Source organism: Danio rerio, chromosome 14, assembly GCF_052040795.2.
Source record: "Danio rerio strain M-AB ecotype USA chromosome 14, GRCz13ab, whole genome shotgun sequence".
Classification (NCBI taxonomy): domain Eukaryota; kingdom Metazoa; phylum Chordata; class Actinopteri; order Cypriniformes; family Danionidae; genus Danio; species Danio rerio.
In genome coordinates, this window is record NC_141034.1 from 25,086,470 (window position 1) to 25,101,249 (window position 14,780).

Sequence of the window (14,780 nt, forward strand, 5' to 3'; positions counted from 1 at the left end):
ATACATTTAATGGTCACTTTATTAGGTACACCTGTACAACTGCTCGTTAACACAAATTTCTAATCATCCAATCACATGTCAGCAACTCATTTAGGCATGTAGACATGGTCAAGACGATCTGCTGCAGTTCAAACCAAGCATCAGAATGGGGAAGAAATGGAGATTTAAGGGGCTTTAAACGTGGCATGGTTGTTGGTGCCAGATGGGCTGATCTGGGTATTTAAGAAATCTACTGGGATTTTCATGCACAGCCCAGTGTTTCCTCTAGGATTTTTTCCAGATGTGGCGGCAGGCCTTTTTTTTTTACAAAGATCTACCAGCTACCCGTGGCAATATTTTAATGACAAATGTCGTGAGCACAGTATTACAAGTCGAGATTGCATTTGTGTAATAGCCTACAAGCATGCGAATCTCTTTGCTTGCGCGCCGATTTCATCTGCTTGTGCAGAAAACTTCTTGCATGCCCCCTCAAATATACGCTGCTCAAGTGCAGATCTTCTTGTCTGCTCTCAAATAAACGCTGCTGAAGTGCGATTTAGTGTGTTTATGTAACAAGTATGTCTAAAAACATTTATTAGATTTATTTATTAGACTAGGAACCTTTATGAATGTCTTCAATAGACTTACAGAGCAGCATTAATGCGTCCTGAAGTAAAGTGAAACGGCTATACATCGTGTTCGCTGGCCTCACGCGGCACGCACCTGTCAGTCAGTCAGTCTCTCAGCACGTAACCTTAAAGGTTCAAATGAATAATGCACAGCACTACTACAGTTACAGAAAAGTTTGCGTGGTTATAATTCAGTTACCTTTTAATACGTTTTGGTATGATTAATACCCTCTATTTAAAAAAAAACACAACTAATGTTTTGGATGAAAAGCTGTAATGTAGCCATGGCGGGATCAATTTTGGCATGGCGCCCTGCCATGGAAGAATGAATGTAGCGGAAACCATGCAACCATCTCTAGGGTTTACAGAGAATGGTCAGAAAAAGAAAAAATATCGAGCAGCAGTTCTGTGGGTACAAATGCTTCGTTGATGCCAGAGGCCAGAAGAGAAAGGTCAGACTGGTTCCAGCTGATAGAATGGCAACAGATACTCAAATAACCACTCATTACAACTGAGGTATGCAGAAGAGCATCTTTGAAGACACAACACATCCAACCTTGAGGCAGATGGGCTACAGCAGCAGCAGACCACACCAGGTGCCACTCCTGTCAGCTAAGAACAGGAAACTGAGGCTACGATTCACACAGGCTCATCAAAATTGTACAATAGAAGATTGGAAAAACGTTGCCTGGTCTGATGAGTTTTGATTTCTGCTGTGACATTCGGATGGTAGGGTCAGAATTTGGCTTAAAAGCATGTATCCATCCTGCCTTATATCAACAGTTCAGGCTACTGGTGCTGGTGCAATGATGTGGGGGATGTTTTCTAGGCACACTTTGGGCCCATAAGTATCAATTGAGCATAATGTCAACACCACAGCGCACCTGAGTATTATTACTGACCATGTTCATCCCTTTATGACCACAGTGTACCCATCTTCTGATGGCTACCTCTAGCAGGCTAATGTGCCATGTCATAAAGCCCAAATGATCTCAGACTGATTTCTAGAACATAACAATGAGTTCACTGTACTCAAATGGCCTCCACGATCATTAAATATCAATCCAATAAAGCACCTTTGAGATGTGGTAGAATAGGAGATTCACGTCATGGATGTGCAGCCGACAAATCTGCAGCAAATGATGCGATCATGTCAATATAAACCAACATCTCTGAGGAATGTTTCCAGTACCTTGTTGAATCTATGCCATGAAGGATTTAAGGCAGTTCTGAAGACAAAATGGGGTCCAACCTGGTACTAGTAGGGTGTACCTAATATAGTGGTCAGTGAGTGTAATGTGCTTTTGTATCTCATGTTACTTATGTGAATGTGTTCTAGTAGCAAAAGATTCAAAGTAGGTCGGCACACTGCCACTTTAGCTCTCAAAAAAATTTTTTATTAGTCAAAATTACAAAAACACTACGTTTCGACCGACATGGTCTTCATCAGGTAAAGCGTTGCAAATGGAAGTCCTCCAGAAATAGACAAACAGCTCTACACAGCACCTGCAGTCAATTATCACAATCAGCTAACAAGCCGGTAAACAGGAACAATTGCATACAATAATATACATCTTAAACAATGTGAAAAACATGAATACAATTACAAACAGACATTTAAAATACAAATACAAATTCTCACTATAGAATTCCTCGGAGACAGTATTCTATAGACTAGATAGATATAGCACATCACACCTGCACAAAATCACATCACTCAAACAAAGCCAGTAGACCTAGGGGCAAAAAACATTATGTACATATTTAGTATACAACAATTCATTCATTCATTCTCTTGTCAGCTTAGTCCCTTTACCAATCCGGGGTCGCCACAACAGAATGAACCGCCAACTAATCCAGCAAGTCTCTACGCAGCGGATGCCCTTCCAGCCGCAACCCATCTCTGGGAAAAGTATACAACAATATAGAATGCACAAACACTTACAAAAAAGATTTTAAATCAAAATCTAAATTCCAACCTCTCGGGGATAAAGTGTTTAGTATGTAAATGTAAAACGCTTCCCTCTGTAATAAAAGTCTGTCAACATCGCCTCCCCTTCTCGGCACCTTCACTTGTTCAATGCCAATATATCGCAAAGTCGCAAGGTTATGTTTCAATGCATTAAAATGAACGGCGATAGGATTTCGTTGATCGTTTAATCGTATATTACTTCTGTGTTCAGCAATTCGTGTTTTTAAACACCGTCTTGTTTTACCTATATAGGCTAAACCACAAGGACATTTAATCATATAGATCACATTTTTTGTGTTGCATGAAATCACACCTTTAATCTTTAATTGCTTACCTGAATGTGGATGACTAAAAAACTGACATTTGGTTGTAAAATTACACTGTGCGCATTGACCACATCTATAGTTACCTTCAGGGACTGAGAAAGGATTATCCGACCGATCGGAACCTTGATCTGCTCTCACTATCATTTGTCGCACATTAGGAGCTCGTTTAAAAACAATTCGTGGAGGATCTTTACAACAGTGTCTCATAACAGGGTCTGAATTTAATATATGCCAATGTCTACGTACTATATTTGCAAACTCATTACTTAAAGCCGAATATTGAATAATACAAGAAATCCGTGTGTTAGTAGGTTGTAGTGTTTTTCGAACCAAGGCTTCTTTTTGATCCATATTTTCGAAACGGGCCGCAGCTTCCTTAATCCATTTTGTAGAATAACCTCTATCATAAAAACGTTGACATAATTCCTTACGTTGTTTTTCAAACGTTTCCGTATTACTACAGATCCGTCGAATTCTTTTAAACTGACTAATTGGCAAGCTTTTCTTTAATTTAGTGGGATGGAAACTCAGACCATGTAAAAATGTATTTTTATCAGTAGGCTTTCTATATAAATCTGTCACCAATTTACTCCCATCTTTTATTATCAGCAAGTCTAAAAAACTCACTTGCGAGGGGTTGAACTCAATAGTAAATTTAAGATGTTCACTAGTGTGGTTTAAAAATTGCTGAAAAACAAGCAAATCATTTTCTGAGCCACACCAAATCATGAAAATATCATCAATATATCGCCGCCACATAAGAATATTAGACAAATATGAATTAACTGTTGGATTAAACACATATTCATGTTCAAAAAAGCCCATATACAAATTCGCATAATTAGGAGCCATAGTGCTTCCCATTGCAGTACCTTTAATTTGTAGAAAATAGTCATCTTTGTACATGAAATAGTTTTTTGTAAGCACTAATTTAGTTAATTCTTTAAGACATTCGATAGTAGGTTTCTTATCACTTAAAAACTCGCGTAGAAAAAAATCAATAGCTTGTATACCGCCATCATGTGGAATGTTGGTATATAACGATTCCACATCTAAGGTAACCAGTAATGTTGGAATTTGCGGAAGTGAGACAGACTGTAATATTTTAATCATATCCTGTGAGTCCTGTACAAAAGAGGGAAGACTTTGAACATGAGGTTTTAAAAATGAATCAACAAAGACTGAAATTTTCTCAATTAGAGAGCCCATACCAGCAATAATGGGTCTTCCAGGAGGTTTGGCCAAATTTTTATGTATTTTAGGTAGAATATATATTACCGGTGTGATTGGATAATCAACTTTTAAAAACTCAAATTCTTTGTTGGTCACATCTCCTCTTAGAAGAAAAGTTTGTAAAGAGTCATAAATTTCTTTTTTAAAATTATTCGTAGGATCACCTCTTAGTTTAGTATAGAAAGATTGATTTTGAAGTTGTCGATAAATTTCTTGATCGTAATATTGAGTATCCATCACCACAATTGAGCCCCCCTTATCCGCCGGTTTAATAACCACAGATTTATCATTCTTTAAATCGTGCAGAGCATTCCTTTGAGCTACAGGCATATTGTTAAAATGTGTTCTAGTAGATCACAAAAAAAAGACTTGTGAATGAGTATAATTTTGGCACTTTTAGGCATTCAGTTACTTACATAAGTTCAAAGTTCATATATTTGTTTACATTTTTATATATTTTTTTATGTATGCAGATTCATTTTAGTATATATTTGCAGCCTAAAATTACTTTTTTTTGTTTGGCTTTTCCCAAAACTTTAGTCATTATTTGTTTCAATTATTTTGTGTGTTTTTTTAAATACACATAAATATTGGATTTTTTTACTCTAGAGTAATACATATGCACTGAAATCACTGATAATTTACCATATACACTTAAATATTTTGCTTAATATAATATAAAAAAACTCTTAAATACATTGTACTTTCATCACCTGACAGAATCGAATCTAAAGTCAAGCAATCAAACGCACTGTGCTGAATGTGTTCAGCATGCGTGAGTATTTTTGGCTCTGTGAAAAGCGTGTAAGAGCCTCAGACATCACGAAGCATGATTGAATAGACAGGAAGCTCCCTGTTGAGTTCTCTAACAGGATTAGATGCAGTGTTGTTCCCCTTGCTATACCTGCCTTCTCTGAAATCTCTTCAGTCCCTGTCCTCACCTTCCCTGAACTCCAACATAACAGAGACTAAAGCTGTGGTTTAATTTAGAAAATATAGTGAGAGTGATCTTTGATAGGTTGCAGCCTAAATATTTTACTCCAGATTAGCAAACCAATATGTTTCATGACATAATATTGCTTTAATATCCGAAGATTGTATTTATTTTTTGGGAGAACTTTTTATTTTTTCTAATTTAAAAAGGATATCAATGTAAGATGCCTCTTTCTTATTACAGTCGGTGGATTTGACCCAGAGTTCCCTGAGCATGGAGGCATCAGACAGTGAAGATGATCAGGTGACACATGCACCTACACATGCTACATATGGCAAATCTCTTGAGGGTCTGTCAAGGGCCACTTTACCGCTATGCTTCTGTTTCCCTAATCATTTCATTCCATGCTGATTTGGTCATATCAGCACAGAAATGGTTTCATTTTCCTTGGTGTTGCTGATAATGGGACTCATTGGAATGTAAAACAATGTCTCAGTCACCATCAAATAATTAGTATAAAAGGGAAAAAAAATAAAAATAAATAAATATTTATATTAGACATTTTCATGCATTGGGTTAAATCCATAGACTGTAAAATATATGGACGTAGTATCCGTGACGTCACCCATAGGTTTCTAAAGAGCGCAAAAGAAGCCACAAGTAGGCGCGGCCAACCGTCGCCATTTTGTTCACGCGTCATCACACCCACGGCGGGATACCAAACAAGGGCAAAGAGGCGGAGAGTGAGCGGAGCTACAGACACCTGCTAGCATTTAGCTTGGACCTGGTTCAGACTTTACTTTGGGAGAACGCTTAATACTTTATCACCTGTGACTCGTTTGTATTCTGACCACTTGTGCTTGGTTGTATACCATACCAATAAAGTGTTTAGCCTTTTAAAAACACTGCTGTAATACATTAAGCCACTAAACATTGTTCTTATGACGTTTTTCAATAGGAGGAAAACGCGAATTACTTCCAAACACTTCAGATATAGTCTGTGTTAGTTAATGCAAGACTATTGATGAAATCCAGCATAACACTGTATGACAACACTTCAGATGACTGTTCTAGAACCTACAGCTAATCAATCTGACAGATTCAGAAGTGCATTACAGCTCTAAATATAAATATAAACGATAAATGATCTTAAATAAAACAAATACATGTATAGAGATGGTATATAAGTGTGTAGCTTTACTCACATGGGAAATGGAGGCCACGTGAATGGTTTGTGAGCACAATTAAGTGCCCTCAGCATGCCATGCCATCTAATAATTGTAGGAAACAAGTCCAAAAGGCAGTTGACTGTGTAAAGCCACATAAAACAATACAGAAATACGATAAATATGCCGAGTTCAGTGGCTAACCTGCCGGATTCAGCTGAGGTGACGTGACGGCGACCAACGAGACCTAGCTGTCAATCAAGTGGCCACTCCCTTAATTATGCAAACTTAATATAACTTAATATAAAGGAAACGGATGAGTTATAAAAAAATTCACCCCCCTCACAGTTGTCATGAAGGGTAATATTAGCTGTATCAACCAAAATCTTTTTTTGTACCAGGCTGTAAACACCTTTTTTTCTGCTGTAAAGTTGGCCATTCTAACAGTGGGCTCAATTGAAATTTGCTCTGTTTTGGAGCCAGGAGCGGCCAGGACTAGCGGAATTTCGGATGAATTGCAGTTTTAGTTACTTCCGTATTGGCTTCCTGAGAGAGAGCGGGAGGTTGCCGCTTGGTTAAATCAGGCTCTGCAGTCTCCATGTTCAGTCCATTATTTCCACTGTATTTGTTCAGCTGAAGGAATGGAACCAACCCCGTGAAATCAGACACAACGATATTCCAAAATGGCGGCTCCCTAGGTCTAAAATCTATTGTAAAACATGTTGCTTTCTGCTAAATGGTTACGTTAATCGAGTTTGTTATATAAATTTCCATTGAAGTATAAATCAATTTACAAAATAATGTTGTTCAGAAACCTGTCTGAATCAGTCTTTTAAAATGTAAATACTGTCACTTGACAGATAGAGGATGAGACATCAGCGAGCAAATCAAGGCAACAGCTCGACTAGTGTATTCAGCATTGAACTCTGTCTTAAAAATGGGATTGTTTATGTTTTTACTATAATAAATTCATAATAAAATGATACTGCATCGGTAATTAATGTTTTAAAGCAACGTTTTCATGTAACCCGGTTTTAGTGTTATTTAATGTAATACGGTTTGCTTGGCCCACGGCTCTAAATCAAGTTTAGTTTTTGGTCCTCTATAAGAAAAACCTTAAGCACCCCTGGCCTGGATCTTTAAAATAGAGCCTCTAGTGGTTGAACTAGGTATTTCAGTTCAAAAACCAACTCGTATAAACCACCCGCTACTGTCCTCTGGAAGTCGTGCATGCCTGCATACATTAATTCTGCCATCGTAACTAAAATAAAATATGCTGTTTTTCCTGGGTTGTCAAAATCAAGTAAACTGCCAGTGTCCAAAAAAAAGAGAGATATTGCGACACGAAACACATTTTCAAAGGAGAATAATTGACTTTAACATTGTTTTTCAGGTAAACAAGTATGTTTACTTAGCATGTTTCTTGAATAACTGCTAACATATTATGACAATAAAGATTCTAACTTAAAAATTGAAAAAAAAAATTCCTTTGGGATTTTGAAAAGGTTCACAATCAAATGACAGCATTAAATGGGATTTTAAAATGACCTCCAAAAAAATTTTTAAAAGCATGCCAAAAAAGTAGATGACGAAGTAAATTAAATAAAAAGACTGTCAGTGTGCATACAGACCTCTACTTCATAAGAGTTGCATTGGTTGTCAAATATTCATACTTGCCCAAAAGACAAAAAGCACCATATGTACAGTATGTGCATAATGTCACAATCATGTCATAGTTTGCACAAAGTCAATAATAGCATAACTTTCATTTTTATGTAAATGAATGAGCTATAAACATAACAAATTAGTATTAAGTTGACAATAAGCAGTATCATGTAAACGCATTACAATACATTTGATATAATTAAAAGCTAATTTTGCTCTGTGAAGTTTTCCAGCTTGACTGTAGTTTGGCTATTTTTGTTTAATCTGTGGCTGACTTTCTGTGCAAATTAATTTGTTTATAGGTGTCGCTTTCGATTCATACATTTAAAATACATACATCAATTTCCATATAATGTTTGGCATCACTGCAGATCATTTGAATTGAGTACCTCTGGGTGTGCATCAACACGTTTGGAAGTTAACCATAACGTTCAGTGATTCACACTCCAGGAATGTTCTTATCTGCTGGTGTTTTGGCTAGTGTGGACAGTGCAGAATTTGCTCAGCTAAGTGCGGTATTCACGGATACTGATGATTTCAGAACAAGCAATTTGTAATCACAGTTTAGAACACAAATTTTGGAGAGCAGGACACTGCTTGTGTCCAGTAGTTGCATTTGAATTTCAAATGAAAGTGAAATGAAACCTGTCCGACCACTGAAAGGGCAAACACATCTCACACAAGCACCTACCAAAAGCTGCAAAACAATCTCCAACCACTGAAAAACATGCACTTTTGGATTTATCTTGTTGCCAGGGCTTTAAATAGCTGTCATGTGTTTGTGTTATGCAATGCTTTAAGCTCAACCATGGGCTGTTTTGAAAAAAATGGGTTTGGGTGAGAAATATAATAGTGTTGGAGTTTAAATGGAATTAATTTTGCCAGCTATAAAGTTTGCTGGTGCATTTTATATATCTTGAAGTCAGAATTCTTACCCCCGTTTATTTTTTTCCTAATTTCTGTTTAACTTAGAGAAGATTTTTTTTTAACACATTTCTAAACATAATATTTTAATAACCTTTTTCTAATAACTCATTTATTTTATCTTTGCCATGATGACAGTAGAAAATATTTGACTAGATATTTCAAGACACTTCTATACAGCTGAAAGTGACATTTAAAAACTTAACTAGGTTAAATAGGTTAACTGGGCAGGATAGGGTAATTAGGCAAGTTATTGTATAAAAATGATTTTTTTCTGTAGACTATTAAAATGTATTGCTCAAAGGGCCTAAAAATTGTGACCTTAAAATTATTTAAAACATTTTAAAACTGCTTTTATTCTAGTCGAAATAAAACAAATAAGACTTTCTCCAGAAGAAAAATGTTATCAGACATACTGTGAAAATTTCCTTGCTCTGTTAAACATCATTTGGGAAATATTTAAAAAAAGAAAAAAATCAAAGAGTGCTAATAATTCTGACTTCAACTGTGTTTATAATTTTACCATTCATAAGTTTAAAGGGATAGTTCACCCTAAAAAAAATTAGCTCATCATTTACTTTTTTCTTATGTGTTTTTAAACCATTATGAGTTTCTTGAAAACAAAAGAAGATATTTTAAGGTGCTTTCACACCTACACTTTTGTTTCGGAACGTGTCTCGTTTGCCCAGTTAGCGCGGTTCGATTGGCATATGTGAACAGGGCAATCGCACTCTGTTCCGCGCCAAAGTAATCGCTCCGAGATCGCTTGAGTGAGGTGGTCTCGGCTCGATTGAAACAAACCCTGGAGCGGTTCGATTGCAGTAAAAAAGCGATCCGAGCGCGGTTATATCACAGTGTTTTATGGATATGTAATAGGCTTACGGCCATATGAAGAGAGAATTATGAGTATGGCGGGAAGTTTCGCGAGTCTCCGGATGCCCGCAAACGAGTGATGATCTCCCGGTAATCTCGCGTCTCCCTCCCAGTCCTCAAATAGGCATCGTCGCGCACCCTTCTCACCCCTCCCCACCGCATCTCTCCTCAGACACATCGCGCGCGTGCACCCTGTCAATCACCATCAAACCACCACCTCTCCTGACAGTTTAGCGGGACGCTGCAAAATAAACCCTGACACTCTGACCAATGTGAGGACAGTTTACTCGCACGTGACTTGTTTTAGCTATTTTGGTCCGATTAGAAACTTTGCAATGTGAAAGCGAACCGCTCCAAGAGCAAAGAGCAACAATGTAACATTTGTAATCTCTGTTTCGGAACAACTGAATCGATTCACAGGTGTGAAAGCACCCTTAAACAATGCTGGTTCTGGTACCAATTGACTTCCAGAGTAAGGACAAATTGTTTGGAAGTCAATGGGTGCAAGCAACCAGCATTTTTCTAAAATTCTCAATAACAGAAGAAAGCAAATCAAATGGGTTTTGATCAAGTTAAGTGGGAGTAAAAGGTGGCTGAATATTTGTGTTTGGTTGAACTGTCTCTTTAAGGTTTACAACATCTTTCAAACAAAACAAAAAATACATCGATAAAAAAAAGAAGTATTTAATCAAAAATAACACACAATCCCTAAGAAATCATTCTAATTGATTTGGTTCTCAATCAAACATTTATAGCATTGTTAATACAAAATAGTAGCTCTGAAAAATGACTTTTTTACGACAAAAGCACACTCATGCTTCATGGAAGTGTTTTAGGTGTATATTAAAGATATCCAGATCCGATCATGTAATCAGGCTCGATCATGCCGTTTCAGACTCAAACGGAATCAGACGTTACCACCCGATCAGGACTCGAGTATATAAGTACAGTTGAAGTCAGAATTATTAGCCCCCCTTTGATTTTATGTATTTTTATTCTTTTTAAAATATTTCTCAAATGATGTTTAAAAGAGCAAGGACATTTTTACAGTATGTCTGATAATATATTTTCTTCCGGAGAAAGTCCTATTTGTTTTATTTAGGCTAGAATAAAAGCAGTTTTACATTTTTTAAGAACTATTTTAAGTTCAAAAATATTAACCCCTTTAAGCTATATAATTCTTCGAAAGTCTACAGAACAAACCATCGTTATACAATAACTTGATTATTTATAATATCCTGCCTAGTTAACCTAATTAACCTAGTTAAGCCTTTAAATGTCACTTTAAGCTGTATAAAAGTGTCTTGAAAAACATCTAGTCAAATATTATTTACTGTCATCATGGCAAAGATAAAATAAATCAGTTATTAGAGATGAGTTATTAAAACTATTATGTTTAGAAATATGTTGAAAAAAATCTCTCCGTTAAACAGGAATTGGGGGGAAAAAAATAAACAGGGCTAATAATTCAACTGTATAAATATTCTTATTATTTTTTAACACATCTATAGTTATGCTGTGGCACAGAGTTAGACCTCTTTCTTGACACAGAAAAAGCAACACGTGCGGCAGGACATCCCTTTTTTGACCAGTTTCAAAATTATTATGCACCAATTTTTATTTACCATTTTTATAGTCAAGCACAACCAGAGCATTTTTTATATCTATTATCCATAGCGGTCTGAAAAGAAAGGAAAGTATATGATATTTTAGGTGATCTGTTCCTTTAAATCTCAAATCATTTGATCACTACAAACATTTCACAGCATTGTTAAGTCCTGACTGTCGGTTTCTGGGGGTTGTATTAGGCGGTGTTCAACGGCAGGGGTTACGAGTGAAGTAGGAGTGTGGTCTGAAAAGCATTCCAGCGGTTCACCCTTGCAGCCTGGCTGTCTGCTGGAAATGGGATATTCCAGCAATCTGGGTCAAAACGGCTGCCAAGCTGGACCTGAGCGCTTGCACAAACACACTGCAGTCTCACATATAACTCACTCACATGAGTTCCTGACATACTGCACAGTTAAAAGCACATCATTGCATGTTTTTCCACTTGTAAAAGTATCTAATGTTCTCTTTTCTTAATCATAGTATGTACTCAAATGCTAAATCAAGTGATTTTACTGATGTGAATGTTTAAATATCACAAGCTTTAATCCACAAACAGTTTCTTCACTGTTTTTGAATATCAGCTATACTGTTTTTATAAAGCACCCATGAAATGTATTCAGCCCAGGATCATTGGAAATATGTTCTTCAGCATGCATTTCTTGCTAAACGTAACATACATTGCTCTGGATGTGTTTTGTTACACGTTTCAGATAACAAGTCTAATAGAAAATCTAATTCTAAATCTACATATTTGCAAATCTGAAACAAGTTACTTGGGGTTTGTTTTGTTGTATGTTTTAGATTCACATCTTTCTTCTACATGTAGATCACCTAGCAAAACATTGACCTAAACCCAATCATAGTGTTTTCGAAAGCAAACTTAAGAGAAAAACTTTTACCTTGATTTTACCTATATATAGACACTGTTGAGTTGTTTTATAGTATTTATTTGGTGCAAAGAAAATACAAAACAAATTATTTTATTCATTGATAATATGAATATAAATATCATTAGTGTGAAAAGGAACAATAGCTCTTGTTGTCAGTCTGCCCCGAAGTGTCCATTTAACCTAGAAACTGCAGTCAAACATATGTGTAGGTACAGTATGTTTTTGTGGTTTCATTAAAATGTAGGCTGAAGCATATGTTTCCAATGATCCTGTATCGAATTCATCTTTTTGGGTGCTAGTTATGAAATGAAAAGAACACAAAGCTTTGTGCCACGTTCTTCATATGAATCAAGCAGTAAAATTGCCCACTCCTTTCTGAGAGCACTGATTAGTTAGATGGCTCAATTTGCTGTGGATTTTCACTTCCAGTGCGTGTCAGAAACCAAACGCCTATTACCATATCTACAGTGCCTATAGAAAATTATCATACGCTGCTAAAATCTTCAACTTTGCTCACATTAAATCCATCACACTTTAAAAGGGTCTTTGAGATAATGTTGTTGAAAGACACAGGTTAGGAGAAGCCTACTAAAACATTTCAAAGGCTTGAAAAGTTATCTGGAATGTCATTTGATTTCAGGCTGTATGACAAATAAAGTCATTATTTAAAGAGGTATCATGATTTTCTATTGACACTGTAAATTCCAGCTCGGAAGGTTTCCTCTGCTCTTCTAAACACAGTCATATGGAATAGCTCATATAAGACGGGCAAATAAAGCAGTGTTTCCATCCTAAGAGGTCAAAGAGAATAAAATCGTCATTTCCTGATTAACTGGCACAAAATATCAAAAGACAAATGGAATTTGCTGCAGTAGGAGAAGCTGTGTGATTATTTATTTATGTATTTTTATAAATGATTTGCACCTCTGAAGACGGTATGCCGATACGCATTGAACATGTAATTGTGTTTGAAGGCGTTAGACGTGGAGCACAGACGCTCTTGACAATTCTGGAGGTAATTAACAATATAATAAGACTAATACTGGCGTTTTAGAATGATTAAAACAACATTTCAGATTTTTTACTATGTGGTCTGTTGGTTTGTCCGTTCACACACATTTTTACCATCACATAATCTCTTATAACAAAATCACATTACCTTTTTTTTATGCGCTTACTAGAGTTTGTTCGGTAAAAGTGTTTTTATTGTAGTTTATGCACATCTTTTTTATCGAAATAAAAGTAAAGGCACATCTTGGCATTTCCATTAACCGTTTTTTATGCGCACATCCAGAATGTGCATAAAAATAGGTGGATGGAAACGTAGCTTAAGTCTTCAGTTTTACCACAAGTTTGAATACAAGTTCTTTAAAACACTGCTTCTTCTCAACATGACAAAAACCTCATCCAAACTCTTCTCAGCTACTGTTTTTGGGCAAAAGGAGATGTTGTGTGCAGGTAACCAGTGGGTAAACAAAATTGTATACTGGAATTATGCAAATTTGTTATAAAACCTACATAAGTTTTCAAGAGGTTAAGCTGGAATTACTGACTACTGATTTCAGGTAGTTCCGAATCAGTTCTTCCTTTGGGCAGACTTCATTTATTGTTCACTTTGCTCTTTAAAACTTTATAGAAATGTGAGTGTGCTTTCACAATAGCTGTGAAAGCATCTTAAAGTGTCTGTAAAGTGTGTAAACGCTGTCACACCCACAAACCACACCTGAGTCTGCCTGGAAGGTGGTGGTCTGGGCTACAGTTCAAGCGAACTCTAGTACTGTTCACTTCTGATATGAATGCAATGGGACCAAATAATGGAAGTGAACCGCCGACTGTACAACAAACTTTAGTTTTCATATATTAATAAGCAGAAATAGTTTTCAACATTGATATTAATAAAAACCACTATAGTTCCACTGATAGTATCCTACCACTGCTATGCTGATGATACCCAGCTATACCTCTCTTTTCATCCTGATGATCCCTCGGTTCCAGCTCGCATCTCAGCCTGCCTGTTAGATATTTCACACTGGATGAAAGATCATCATCTTCAGCTGAACCTCGCAAAAACGGAAATGCTTGTAGTTTCTGCCAACCCGACTCTACACCATAACTTTTCAATCCAGATGGATGGGGCAACCATTACTGCATCCAAAATGGTGAAAAGCCTTGGAGTAACGATTGATGACCAACTAAACTTCTCTGACCACATTTCTAGAACTGCTCGATCGTGCAGATTCACACTCTATAACATCAGAAAGATCCGACCCTTCTTATCTGAACATGCAGCTCAACTCCTTGTTCAAGCTCTTGTTCTCTCCAAACTGGATTACTGCAACTCTCTACTAGCTGGGCTTCCAGCTAACTCTGTCAAGCCTCTTCAACTGCTCCAGAACGCAGCAGCACGAGTGGTCTTCAATGAACCTAAACGAGCACATGTCACTCCGCTGCTAGTCCGTTTGCACTGGCTGCCAGTTGCTGCTCGCATCAAATTCAAAGCTCTGATGTTTGCCTACAAAGTGACTTCTGGCCTTGCTCCTTCTTATCTGCTCTCACTTCTGCAGATCTATGTGCCCTTCAG

The 14,780-nt window shown here is 36.8% G+C and overlaps 1 protein-coding gene across 10 annotated transcripts in view; it reads left to right on the plus strand.

Annotated features, from left to right (window-relative positions):
• zgc:66433 overlaps positions 1–14,780 on the plus strand; it is an 89,084-nt gene that overhangs the window by 60,151 nt on the left and 14,153 nt on the right. For 9 of the 10 annotated variants that reach the window (XM_087280114.1, XM_087280109.1, XM_087280110.1 and 6 more), the window contains one exon: positions 5,317–5,376. In XM_087280114.1, coding sequence (XP_087136240.1) covers positions 5,317–5,376 — 60 coding nt within the window. Of the gene's footprint in view, positions 1–5,316; positions 5,377–13,389; positions 14,110–14,780 lie in introns of those variants that run through there. The other variant, XM_087280115.1, reaches the window with a different exon arrangement.